We start from the raw sequence: 14538 nt of genomic DNA, 5'->3' as shown, positions 1-14538 counted from the left end.
TTTAGTCAGCTTGAGTTAATGAATGGCGTACAATTTCTGAGCGCCTGCGGATCATGCGTCATTTGCTGACTGAATATCATAGTCGCTCATGAAGGGCTGGGCTGATCATTGATGGTCGGATCGTGTCCAATGAATGTAGTGTTACCCTATAATCTGGTGCAGAGGATAAATCAGACCTATTATTGCAGAAGGTGGGTCCCACCTAAAACAGAACAAAGAAAAGCAGCAATTCTTGCTGAAATACACCACTACGAGGCGTCTACAAAGGGTATGATGTTTTGGCATCTGACAAATCATTCCCCATTGCCTAAATAATAAGTGTCCTGTCCACTGCATGTCCATATCAGTGGGCCGAATACAGCATTGGTTACATGACCGTTGATCTAGCAAGAGTGATCAACATAGATATAGTATGTGAAATGAGACATGGAGCTTATTTATCTCTAGATAATTAATGGCTTCTCTCTTATTTTTATTTTTTAAAAATATACTCGCCAAGTTGCAAATACTATACATTTAAATTTCGAACTGGAGGAGGGAGTTGAAAAGGGCGGGTGCTCGATTAAAATCTGGACAGTTTCCATGGATCAGATGAAATCTGGCTGGCCCGTCGCAGTCAGGCAACGGTGCCACATACGGCTGTTGGGGTCCACACGCTTGGGGTAGGAAATGACTTCAGGAATTGGGAGGTAGACGTAATGAGTATTGCAAATGCCCACGGTAATGCCACTGTATCCAGCAAATGCACCATGAACCTACACCACCAGATATTGAATTTAAATAACCATGGGAACAAAGCCAATTTTCATACTGAGTATGATAGGAGTGAAGAAAGGAGAGGGAGACATGGGGAAGACTTACAGCATTCTGTCCTAGAATGGTGCACAGAATTCCATCAGATGCATTTGCACGGCATGCCCGAATCATGTACGTGGGGTCAATATACTTCACATCAGCTGTAACACCAATTTCCTTGAAATATTTCTTTGTCTGTGATAAACAGGTTGACAAATCAATGCCATGAAAGTATATGTAGCAAATTCCAATCATCTTTATAAGTTTCAGACACCTGTAGTTGGGTAACAAACAACATTTGCTTTTAGTTTGATTTTGATTTTGATTTTAAAGCATCCTCATCGATGTCGATGATGTATGTTTTGGATATGATGTATTAGTTGAAGCTGCTCTACATGAGATCACATTCCAAGTGCTGCCTGATGGGCTTTGTAATATTTGTGCATGCATCTGTATGCCAAAGATGTGAAAACTAACCTCCTGTTGAGTATACACGCCAATATCTCCAAGTACAATATTTCCGGACGCATCTGTAGCATTAGTCTTCTTTAACAAATCCTGAAATAAGCACCGTCAGTATCCAATGCAATGCCGAATTTTCTTTCAAAAGAATTCTGAAATGAACACTTTCTCTAAAATTCTGGATTCTGGGAAGCGATATTGCATGTTACACATGCCAATGTATCAGAAATGGACAAAGAACATGGTACTTCTGCACTCCTCCATCTGCCATTGATCTCAAGATGTATTCAAAAGCCGAAAGAGCCAGAGGCCCGAATCCTGCTTAATGTGGTTTCCATTTCCCGTGCCACCCCAAACACAAAAGTGAACAGAACCAATCCTATTTGGCATTGTTTCCAAACAGGCCCTTAGACACAGAGAACAGAGAACAGTTAAAGCGCAAATGCACCCTAAATTATGATTTGGAATTGTTTCCAAACAGGTTAGAGACATTTTTGCTTGATATACCTGGTTTTAAGCTATGGAAAAGAGAGAACCATATGTTTTCACTCACCTGGCCAGCTCCCTCGGCAACACAGACTACAGCGGATCCCTTTGTTTCAATGAGATATCTTAGATGCCTCAGAACACCGTGTTCGCCATGTACCCTAAAAGGTACCTTCACACGAAGGACAACATTTCAGAACAAGGTTCAAAACTGAAGATGAATCCATTAACATCTCATAGAGATACCTCTGGGATCAGACATATATCAACTTGTCCACTGGCTAAGGATGCTTGCATCGCTAAAAATCCACTACTTCGGCCCATCAGTTTCACGATGCCAATGCCATGAAAGGCACTATGAGCCTGTAATGAAATTGAGACAAACCAAAGCAATTAGTGCAATTATTGCTATTATTTGTACGGCTTGAGTCCCGCATGTGTTATAGCCTAGCCCCTCCACAAGCCACCGAGTATGCATATTTGTGCAAGATCCAAGATGCCCTGGTCCAAGAATCAGGCAGGCCACTCATTAAGTGGGCCATACAATATGTAACTAATGGATTCATTTTACCTGTCCATTTGTATTGCATATTGTGGTTCCCCTGGCGAGTGTAAAGGCCTGATTTTTGGGCCAGTGCATAGATATGCTGGGAATCACCTAATGAACATGTCAGCCTCTGACTTCCAAGCATGTGGCAGAGTGTATTGTGGGCTGGGATGCACACAGCATGGAATGGAGGAATCCCTATTATTTGAAGATAGTGACATTAAGGAGTTTAGTAAAGTTTGAGAAAGTCAAGTGGTTCTTGTGGTACATGAATTGATATTGAAATTATACTCGGTAGGATGCCAGAATGGGATGTCTAAAGTGCATTAATCATGGCCAATTTTGTACCTCAATGTAGGCAGAATTTATTGCTCTCTGCGCTTCTTCTACAGCAGTATCAAAACCAAAGGTCTTGTCCATCAGTAGAATGTCATTGTCAATAGTTTTCGGCACGCCAACAATGGCCACTCTCAGTCTTCTCCTGCGGCACTACATATCATAACTTATGTCAAATAAGCAATTGCCAAGAGTGAAAAGATGTTCCATAAACTAGGGAGCCACAATTTACACACTTCTACTTCTATTAGCTCATTAGTACAAAGTCATAATATTGGATAATCGAAAGTATTAGAGAGAGAGAGAGAGAGAGAGAGAGAGAGAGAGAGAGAGAGAGAGAGAGAGAGAGCACACGTGCATGTGCGTATGTGTCTATCTTTTTTCTTTCTTTTTTTTCTTCCTTTTTTCTTTTTTCGGTGCTCCCTGAGAAGACCGTTCCACTTGGATTTTATGGGCATAATAAAATAGGTTAGGGATATAATTTTCTTCCTAATACATGACTTCCACTAATCTCTCTTTCTCCCTTCTCTTCATTATGGTATCAGAGCTAAGGTTTTCCTAGCCTTGGTTTGTACCTCCCAACAATAATTTCCCCAAACCTCTCTCTCCCTTCTCTTCACAGAAAAAAAAAGGGTGTCACTATCGGTCAGATTCATAACTACTTACACATTTGATAAAAAGAAGAATTGCCTCTCTGGAAGTTTAGCTAATATGACCAGCTCATAGTAGGTGTCAGTGACTCACAGAACGAAGATGCTCAAACAAGAAGGAAAGAAGATAGACGATCCCTCATAACTGTTTGTCTTGAATGAAAAAAAGAAGAAGTGTCTCAAGGTTTAAAGTATCATCCGAAACTGGTATGTATCACCCAGTATATACTGGTATCACACATGAACAACAAGGGTGTGTTGAAACAGTGATACAGGGTGATATGGGGTGAAAAGTAGTGGTATTGGTGGTGAACGTTATGTTACATAACACACCCATTTCAAACCCTGAAGTGCCTTCGTGGAAGTTTTAGGTAATGAGATCACCTACAGGAGGCAGTGGGAATGGTGGATTTATGTAGAGGAGACTCATACGAATGTATCAAAGATAGATGATCACGTTATGAGAGGAGACTAATTTGAACATATCAAAGATAGATGATATCTTTTATGTAGAGGCAACTTAAATGAAGATATCAAAGAGGAGAAGAAGAATCAATTCATGCACGATCATCAAAAAACACCCATGTATCATACCTTATGATGACAAAGGGACTGCAGGGAATGATATAATATTGACATCAGTTCCAATACTTCAACTCCAGTTTATCATGGTGCTGACCAAAGTCTATGGTGGAGTATCTTGTGTATGTGAATTGTTTTAAGTATACAGTCTTTGATGTACGTGTTGTAGTATATTCGAGTGTGAGAGTACACATATTTAATGACCATGTAGTGCACCATATCCTTGGAGATAATGATGTAACTTTATCCTCGGAGATAATGTCATGACGGGTTTCCAACATGGGCAGAGATTAGGATCTCGGACAGCGGCGGTGGGTTTCAAAGATGATACAGGTAGTTCCGACGACATTTATGGGTTATGATGATGTTGGGAATCTGGCCAACAATGAAGAGTTGGAAGGAAGGGTGGACCCTATATGATGATGGGTGTAAATCTATTCCTCCATCATCATACAACGTCTAACAAGAAACAAAGATGGATGGTAGACTCTCAAAATAGAAAAGAAAAATCAGCTCAAAGGCTCGGATACCATGTAAAACATAGGGAAAAGAAGGGAAGAGAGAACATATATGCTCCTCCTATGGAATTCTTTATTTATAATGATAATCAGCTACAAGAGAAAACTCATTAAATAAATTAGAACAGATACCCCATTATCTCGAAGGATATGGTGCACTACATGACCATTGAATATATGTATACTCTCACCCTCAAATATATCATGACACATGTACATCAAAGACTGTATACTCTAACATGCATAAAATCATTCGTTGGAAGAGGAAGAAATGTACGCCTGTAGTGGGTTCAAGTGTTGAAGTGGAGTACAAGGAAACCACAGATGCTTCAAGTGGTTACTAACTTACTAGACAGAATACCTATATCTCAATATTATGACAAGCAGAGTGCTATTCATATGTTAAAGGAACCAAGCCTTTCTGACAACTCTTTTTGTCATGATTGAAGTTTAGATGATTTATGTCCCCAACAGAGCACTTGGAAGAGAGAAATATCATTCTGATATCAACAAACTGGCAGGATTAACTTATATTCAATCTCAAGGGTGAGGGCAAAGAATGAAATTTTGGGTGTTTTAGGTCACAGGTTATTTTATTATTATGGGCTAGACTATGGTCCAAAGTGCTTTATTCACATATTATTGACTTGCTTTCTCGCCAATATCACTAGTGTGTATGGGATCTGAACCAGTCATTAGGTAAATTATACCTTAGAAGAACCAGGCTTGAAAAATCACACTAATCTGACAACCCTAACAGTCCACCAGAGGTTTTGGGGAAAGAATGGATGGTTGTAAAAATGGTTAACCAAAGTTCCTTCAACCTTCATTTTTCTAAGAAAGTAGTTCTCCAATCAAGGTTAGACCAGTCCAATCAGTGAGAATTTTGGGATATTTCCAGTCAAAAGTATGGCCTTCCTGATGATTGGTTCCAATACACATCTTGGATGTCTATGAAGAGCAAGGCACCATTAACTTGAACAAAAGAAAGATGAAATGTTCTAGTTTTTTTCATCTATTCTTATAGTCGTTGTTTTGGCAGCAACTTTTCTGATGAATCCTGATTCTTATATTTGTTGTTTTCATTGTTATTATTGGTGTTGTTGCAGTTTGTCATCAGCATAGATGGGAATCGTTTTCATATTCTAACAATTCTTCCTATCATTGTTTTCGGTGTTTGTTATTGTTGTTATGGTGTAGTTGTTGCTGTTTGCCGTGAGCATAGATGGGAATTGCTTTTCTTTTTGAACAATTCTAAGTATTTCCATCAATATCCAATTTATTTTTTCTTTATATAAGACACAAAGCAGGTCGCAGTAAGTTTCAGGGACAATATTTCATCTCTTCTAGACATGAGAATTTTAACATACACCCATTTAGGTATATTATAACAATAATTGAAAACATGTTTTTTCATAACTGTGAGTTCATGTAACTATAAAACATAGAAGAACGCATCAAGATGTGCACAAATGCATTAGAACTGTACACAGAATAACATTAAGCAAGATAAATAGAAATCAAAGTTTGTTTGTCCATGTTTCCTGCAAGTGAGTCCAACAAAGAAATTATTTGAAAAGTGGATAGGGCCTGTTCACCACCTCAAATGATTTGAAACATTGTGCCTCATATTAAAAAAGGTCAAAATATTATAGGTAAACTGATCTGCAATTCAATCTAACAAAGAGATGACAGAATGAAAAGGAGAAACAAAAATAGATAGGGTAAGACACTAAAGAAAATCGCAGAATAGTAAATGACAATGTAGTGGATTAGAGAACTGAAACAGGAAGCAAATTCAGTAACCTCATTGTGAATTTCATTAGCACCGGCATGCGTACCATTTCCACCCAAGACAAATAGCATATTGATTTCTCTTTCCTGACATCAGGTTGCAAAGAGATCTATTCAGAATGTTTTATGCCTGACAGCAGGATGCAAGTTGAGTATTAGCAATTCAATAATGTAGAGTATTTACAAATTTACTCTGCCAACAGGCAGAGACCAATTAAATACCTGCATACTGTCTACAATTTCTCCAACGTTAGGACCTCCACGAGAAACTCCTAATAAGCTTCCACCACCAAGGTGAATATTCTGAACCACTTTCCGAGAAAGCTGAAAATCAAAGTGAGATTGAAGACATAAAAACTTGAATATTTTGGACATCATTTGCTGAAGGTGAGAAACAAAGTAGGTTCAAGGCATACAAAAAGCTAATTCAATAATCTTGTTAATGGAAAGTAGAAATATCTAGTGATGATGCAAATAAGAACTTACTGGCATTTCAGGTATGGTCTGGTCGGAAAACCCACGATAGCCAAATGGGATCCCCACAATCTTTTCTACTCCATAGATCTCTAGCGTGATTACTATCTGAGTCAGCCCATGAAACCAATTTATGATAAGAACCCAGAAAACCTCAAACAAAAGTGTTGATTGAAGTTTGAGGAAAACACATTCAACCTTGAATAAAGATAGAACTTCATTCCACAGATATAAAGGACCCATTGAATTTTATTACTACTTCCTACTGGGACAGAAGAATTGTAGAAACTAAAAAGATAGATATGTTGTAAATCTTGTACTATGAAATTTGGAATGAGAGGACACTCCTTCGACTGAAAATTAAGATGATGCCCAAACAGCTTCATAATGGCTTGAAATTTTTTAATAAAGATTAAAAAGTAAACAGAAGAATATTATAACAAAAGCATGATGGAAGGAAAAAACATCACTTAAAATAAATAAAAGAACTGAGACAAAAGGAAAATTGTTCATAACAAAATGCCTTTTGCTAGATGGGGTTTGATATTAATGAATAATGTCTCCGTTACTAGGATATACACCTAAACATGCCATGTCGAGAGGCTTTAATTGATCTGGGAACAAGATAATTCTGGACTGTGATCTGGCATAGGCCCTTATTTACAATCCTTGGGGAAAAACCTTGATTGAAAGGTAAAAACTAGAGTGAACTACCCTGTTACATGGTACAGAATAGCATTAAACGCTAATCTATGGTCACTCGTCTTCAGCGTTCGGATCATCAATCGGGCTGCAAGAAGTCGTGATAGCCTTAGCGTACACAAGCTTGGATCATTTCCGCATCCCCATGGGTCTCGTCTGCTAGAAATGAAGATGAGAGTTAAATGCTAGGCTTGCCATCTAGTAATAGGACCCTTTGCACCCCACAAAGATGTTGTAGTAGTTTTGTGCTCAGTCGTTGAGAGAGACACTAGTCTTGAATCATTACACTATTGTCTTTGAACAATGGCCTAAGGAAAGTAACGGTAATGACGGCCATATTTCACACAATTCTCCTAGTCATGCCTTATCCTCTTTACTTTTTATATTCCCATATGCAACGATGGAGATGGAGTACTTGGGATCAGAAAAATTCTCCAACTACGGAACCAGCTGGTTTCACACCAGGGGATATCCAAAAGGATAGTATGGACTCAAGCAAGTAAACATTCCAGGTTGGGTTGAGATGACTGAAATTTAGCTCTCTTTCTTGGATTCCAGATTTCCCACACAAGAGAAAAGTATACAACCGTTACCTTTACAATACGGGCTGTAACAGCCGTTACAGTCCTTTTTTTTTTTTTTTTTTAATTTGAAAAAAAAAATGAAAAACCTATATCAGCCCTGTAATGGACTGTTACATCCTTTACAAGGGACACAACGGGCCGTTATGGGTCATTTTTTCCATAATGGCTGTTACAACCCCATAATGCGTAACGGTTGCCACCGTTACCTTTACATAACAACCTTTACGGCCCGTAACGGCCATTAAACCACACCATGGTGCTTTGCACTTGGGCGTAGATGTTGTAATAGGTTTGTGCTTGAGTGCAACACCCTATCCCTAGGAGCCTAGTGCCTGGCGCCATAGCTCCCATGGGAGGCCTAGTGCTTGGTGCAAGGCCCTCCTAGTGGGGAGTGGGAGTCTTCAAGCATGTGAGGCTCACCTTGATGAGCGTGTGCATCTGAAGTCCCTTGTTCTGAGGTGTAGTCAAATTCTCTTGATTAGGTCCCCTTGAAACGAGTGAAGGATATTTATAGGCTTGTGGGGCCCGAGTTTCTCGCCCAAGAGGTGGTGGACATGTGGCACCTTGTGATTCGATGGTGAAAAATGCAAGATCCGTTGATCATGTCCCAAGTGCTTGCCTTGGCAGTCTAGTGCTATGTGCTTTACTCTTGTTGCAAAGGCTTGCGAAGGGTCCACTCCTTAAAGTAGGAACTTGAGGAAGGCTTGTTGGCCCAGTCAATCCGAAGTTGATTTTGACGGGTGCTAGGGTGCCATTCGATGCATGGAGTCCTTTTTAGGAGTGACAAACTCTATGCCAACAAAAGTTTAATAAAAAAATTTTAAGAAAAGAAAATCTCAAAAAGGACTAAATTTATAGCAGTTACATGAGAAACAAAACAATAATATCAAAGATATTGTCATTTTCCTTTAGTCATATCTTGCATGAGGTCTTTGTAATAGTCAGCATGATTGCCGAAAAAGGAGAATGAAGACTGGTTTGACACTCGTGTAGTTATATCTCTCTTCATTAATGCAGTCATTATTTTTGGATGCGCGCATCAATCGGGCCACTTGTAGATGTAAATAAAATAATACAGAGTAGTATGTGTGTATAACAGTAACCTGTCTAATGACATCATTAAGGCCAGGACAAAGCCCTCCACAAGTTACAATTGCCGCATTTACTTCTTCTGGTTTGAAGTATATTCTCTCTCGAGGCCCAGCACGATGAACCCTGAAAATAATATCCGCCAAAAATAACTCATGGTCATCAAGATAGAATATCAAATAGCATGATGGAAAATGTTTCCAAATTGAGTAAACATAAGGTTCTAATAATTTTATGAAGGTTTCCAAAGAAAGTCCCATAAAAGCAGTTGATTATTCAGTTATTCATTTACCATTGCTCCACCCAAGTACAATCAGGATCAATGCACTCTGCACCAGCAGACGCAGGTGAGGAGAAGTGTATGACCTGGCATAATGAATGAAATTGTAAATTATCCAACAAATGATTTGACAAAAAATACCTAATATATAAAGCATGTAGGATTTAACCCTTTTATCAATCTTATAATGTCATAACATTTGTGTGATAAAGAATGTGTAAACTAATTTATATCAGGATCCATAGTTTCCACATGAGCTCTTTTTGCACAAGATATATAAATGGAGAGAGAGCTTCCAGTTACAACTGTTTTTCTGTTTGAAGAAACATTTCATGGAAAAGTATAGGGCATGTTTGGATATCACGAATTCCATGGAAATCAACATAATTGAAAAGGTTTTCCATTGATGTGACAGTTTGAGATGTTTGGACAGCAAAGAAAATTGAGGGTTCTATATTCCATAAAGCAATCATGGTGCTTTTCCATAGTTTGGATTCTCTCACATAAGGAATTAGGTAACTATTGCCTCACAAATATGAGATTTTCACTTGCTATCCAAGCAAGATTTCTAAATGTGAAATTCATGTTTCAATAGTACTCATTGAAATAGTCATTGCCTAATCATTACCCTTTCTTTTTTCACTTTCCCTTAGAATGCATGAATCCAAACATGGCCATATTGATTTGTCGTTTGTCCAAGAATGTTGTTGCTCAAGTAATCATTGACTGCACAACATGTCTCATATAGAGTAATAATGACGATAAATCTCATGTATAGCAGAATGCCCTTCATTATCATTTGGCAGGGCCATCAAGACCAGATTAATATTTCTGATAAAAGAATTGACTCTCTATAGGTCCAAAAATAGTATTAAAAAAATATATATTTAGATTATTGAATTTTATTATGTGAAAATCTGAACCCTGCTTCCAGTAAGGAAGTCCAGCATGCCTATAGTCTCTTGGAAAGCTTAAAAGGATTGATTAATAAAACCAAGTAAGAGAATCTGACAAAAGAAAAGGTGGTTGTTGGAGCCTCAAGAGATAGAGAAAAAATGGGAATTGCGCCACTAAAATGACTACCTAGAAACCTAGCTTTGACCTAGTTCAAAATCATCAACTTCAGATTTCGAGTTTGCTAAAGTTATGTGCTTTCACACTACCTAAAGGAGATTATATATGGTCAAGAAGGGTTGACTAATCATAACAACAGAAAAAACACAGACCACTCCATGTAAAAGAACTAAGGCTTGGCAATGGCCGGGCAGCAAAATCAAATTTTTGAACAGGGCTGGTCTGAAGCCCCAGTGCTGACCGGTTAAAAATCCAGGCCCAGGCCTGGCCGATTGCCAGGCCTAGAAAGAACAAGAAGAAGAATAGAGAATGACACCTATTCTCCACATGCTAAAATAATGGGGTAAATGTTCCTAGTCCTCATGAAATAGACATTGTCACCCTCTAAATTGAAGGGTTGTCTGCTAGATAGAATAATGAAGGGCACCCTTCACTTAAGGTCTTCTCAAACATGTCAACTACACATGCACGAACATAATCTGTGGAAATATCTCCAGACAAAACCCTTGATATAGAGTAGTCAGCATCAATCCAATATGAAAGAAGCTGTCATTGTTTATTGATAATTTTTTTTTTTAAAAAAAAAAAAACAACAAATCTTAGTGAATTGCATCTATGGTTGCTTTGGTATTTTCACTGCCTTAAGAGGGAGATGTTGTCCGGCCTTAAGCTGCCATCAGGGAGGAGGCAAAGTGTGGCACATTCATCCTCTTGGAGAAGTATGCCTCAAGGTGTCTCTCCAAGGAGGAGGTAAAGTGTGATGCATTAGTCTACGAAGAAATTAGGTCCCTCAGCCTAATGGTTTCTCTCTTTCCTTCTTCTATGAGGTTTTGGAACTGCAAGAAAAGAGTTCCCCCCCAAAATCAAGCACAAAAAGTGGATAAAGAACAAAAGTGAAATTCATACTATTTCTTAGAAGAAAGAAGCACTACAGTAAAGCACCCTTCACATGGGAAACATGTAACAACAGGTAATATTGAAGTCAATTGTCTTTCATAATGGAGCTTAAAGTTCCAAAGCAAACAACTAGAAAACTGCTTCAATTTCCAACTGTCTAGAGAAAAATGTTAAATTGCAGTTCTAGATTCTATATTTTGTCGACAGAGCTGGTAACAAAAATATCAAGAAGCCATGAAAACAAAGGTCAAACTAACAATGGTGAGTGGTGAGGTGTTATACCTTAAGAAGAACCCTATCATTATTATTCACATATCCATTCCACCGTTCATCCAATGGATAACCATCCGTGAAATCTTCGGATACAGGACTCCTTTAACATTGCACACAAGCATATGAGAATGTGCAAACACACAATTTAGCAGAGGCAACAGAAAATGCTATAAATAAAACAAAAAATAGTATGATGAGCAAGGTGCTATATAAGGATACCAGCAAATGAGTCTTTTACAATATCTTAGATGAAATTCTGAAGATTACGCTCTCAATTAGCAAAGAGGTAAAGAGTCTTTTGGTAATTAAACAACATATGCATCTGTCATATTCGTTTCCTCTTCATTCAAGAACAACCGAAATATGAATTCCCATAGAAAAAACCAGAGCACAACTGATATCAAATGATCCAGACCACTCCTATGCATCACAATAAGAAGCAACCCCTCATCCACTGGACACACGGACAGTTTTGATTGTCCATCTGAACTGTCCACCTACCCTATAGCCTGAATACTCTTCTGGACCATCCTTACATATTATCAATGTCTTCTTGCTGTCAAACATAAGCTACTGAGCATAACTCTTTTTGACTGTCAGTTTGCAAGCACAACCAGATTGTTAATATCCAAAGGTCAAATATCACTAGCAGTCTGAGGTAGGGGCCACCAAATGAACAGTCCAGATAACAGAAAGTGGGGCACACATGTTTGGAATGGTGGGAGTATTGTTCCCCAGAAAATTATCCTTTAACAACACTTTACATAAATTTCTTAAGAACAAACCAAAAACATTATTGACCAGTGCAATTTGTAATTAAAAAAAAAAAAAAAAAGTAGAAAAGAAAAGAAGATAAATCTCACACACACGATTGCATAAACATTAGTCAACAGACTCAAAATCTAATAGCGTGAATGGTAGAATCTTAGTTTTAACATACATGAACGACATAATGGGAAATTCACACACAAAAAAAGAAAAAAAGAAAAAAAGAAAAAAGGCAAACAGCTCAATCTTATAAATTCATGAAAATTCCCACAACAATTGCGCGGAGGTTACTTGAATTCTAACATCTGAAATCAACTGCTCGAATTGGCAGAAATTCATAAATTCTCGACATGACTGCTAGGACAAAACTTCAAATTCAAAATATGAAAACAAAACAAAGTTCAACCAAAATCCGGGAATTCTCAACATATCATCTCAGGCCACATCAACTAGAAAATCCAAAACGAAATTAAAAAAGAAAAATAAAAGAAACCCAAATACCGAATCAAACATCTCGAATCATCCAAAATTTACGAAATCTCTACATAACAGCGCAAAACCAAAGATAACAAAAAGAAAAATCACCTGCTCTTGAGACAAAAGGTAGAACGAATGGGACGAACGTCCTTGAAGATGTCTGTGAGGTGCGGAATGTCGAATCGGAGTTCAAAGTCCTCCTGATATTTAGTCTTCCATCCAGGATCGCTGAAATCGATAGACGGATCGCTGGATTTTATTGAAACCCGATTTTTCTTCCACGTTTTATCGAAACCTCTCAGCCTTAGAAAGATTGAACTTGAAAATTTGTAAGAAACGTGAGATTTCTTCCCTGAAATGATGGATTTTCCATTGCTGATTGTCAAAATAGAGTCCATGTAATAGAAACCTCTCTCTCTCTCTCTCTCTCTCTCTCTAAAGGAAAGAAAAGCCTAGAATTTCATTTGAAAAATGCAGACAACACGAAGAAGGACAGAAGGTAGGTATTTATGGTTGGAGAAGCAAAGAGGGAGCAATGGAAGAAGAAAAGGGCTGTTGGAAGTTGCCAGAGAGAAAAATTTTTAGTACGGCCATTTCCTATGATACTCGGGCAGTGGATGACCCTTGATACGCATGCAAAAGAAGTTATAGATATGGCATATATTAACTAAAATTAAACCGACTAAATTGTAGAATCTTCTTTCTCTAAGTTAGAATCCAAAAATTAGATTGAACGATCATTCATAACCTTTGATTTGTGGAAACTTGTATGATAAAATACGACCATTGGATACTTTTTCCTTAACCGTCCAATATATGTCCACCAATCTGATAATTAAATAATCAAATTAAGTATAAATTTTGTTTCATGCTGCATTTTAACTGGGAACCATAACTTGGACAGTTCAATTTGACTCAGATACATGTGAAGCATATATTTTTTAAGTAATTCCTAAATTATACATGCGTATCATCTATGATAATCTGCCAGAGTATTAAAGTTTTTCTCCTTGTTTAAGTTCAACGGAAAGGACAGCACGTACAGGCAAGTGCATCACCACGACCGTCTAACTGCACCATCTTTCCCGCCAACATGCCACCAGCTTAAGGAAATTCGTTGAATGGACAATCCAAATTCAAAGATAACCTTGGCATGTGTAACATGAAATGGCCGTACCATACATCCTTCTTCTCTCTACCGTACCAAAGGGCATTCTAATCATCGAATACTCACCGTGGCTAGCTTGTCCCTCGTTTGAAAGGATAAACGGTTCAAATTGAAAATCGAGCATCTCATGCTTCAATTAAAAACCTTTGAAGACATTGCAAACGCCTCGTGAATCGCGGGGAAGTTAGTGAAAACCTTGCAAAACATGAACATCCCAACAATTCTACCGGGAATTATTGTGAGCTTTCGTCGTAAGGTAACTTGACAGGGGGCAGTAGTGATTTGGGCATTCTAATCATCGAATACTTTAAGTATGAAAAGTGAAGTATGAGAAATTAGCATGTGGCATGTGTAGAACTCTTAAAGTTAAAAGATGATACATTCAGCGTATTGACTTCGCTTAAAGATGGACCGGTGCGTGTTAGCATATGGGCATATGTAACAAACATGTTGCAAACTTTAAATAATACGAGTGATAGCACATGTAAGTATATTTAGAGATAAATATGATACTTGTAGGGTACTTGAAGGTGAACTTTTTTTAAAGGTTTAGAGACAAAATAATAATAATAATAATAATAA

General features: G+C 37.9%; 1 protein-coding gene across 1 annotated transcript; it reads right to left on the bottom strand.

Annotated features, from left to right (window-relative positions):
- Window positions 1–271: 271 nt before the first annotated feature.
- Window positions 272–13309, bottom strand: LOC131234961 (ATP-dependent 6-phosphofructokinase 5, chloroplastic). Its single transcript, XM_058231990.1, has 13 exons — window positions 12897–13309; window positions 11553–11643; window positions 9312–9385; window positions 9034–9145; window positions 6657–6752; window positions 6393–6494; window positions 6183–6257; window positions 2639–2779; window positions 1990–2106; window positions 1811–1915; window positions 1273–1353; window positions 862–990; window positions 272–755 (listed from the first exon to the last, which is right to left on the bottom strand). Exons 1-13 carry the CDS (start codon window positions 13184–13186, stop codon window positions 588–590), a joined length of 1581 nt encoding a protein of 526 aa, XP_058087973.1. The 5' UTR covers window positions 13187–13309; the 3' UTR covers window positions 272–587.
- Window positions 13310–14538: the final 1229 nt, after the last annotated feature.

Source organism: Magnolia sinica, chromosome 2 (assembly GCF_029962835.1).
Source record: "Magnolia sinica isolate HGM2019 chromosome 2, MsV1, whole genome shotgun sequence".
Classification (NCBI taxonomy): domain Eukaryota; kingdom Viridiplantae; phylum Streptophyta; class Magnoliopsida; order Magnoliales; family Magnoliaceae; genus Magnolia; species Magnolia sinica.
This window is presented reverse-complemented; position numbering and strand designations above follow the sequence as displayed.

Bases quoted from the DNA above. Each gene is read 5' to 3' on its own strand.
- LOC131234961 (XM_058231990.1), bottom strand. From the start codon at position 13,186: ATGGACTCTATTTTGACAATCAGCAATGGAAAATCCATCATTTCAGGG. The intron at 11,644-12,896 runs GTGATTTTTCTT...GCAATGTTAAAG, and splicing joins ACCTTTTGTCTCAAGAGCAG to GAGTCCTGTATCCGAAGATT. The intron at 1,354-1,810 runs GTGAGTGAAAAC...TGCTTATTTCAG, and splicing joins TTGCCGAGGGAGCTGGCCAG to GATTTGTTAAAGAAGACTAA.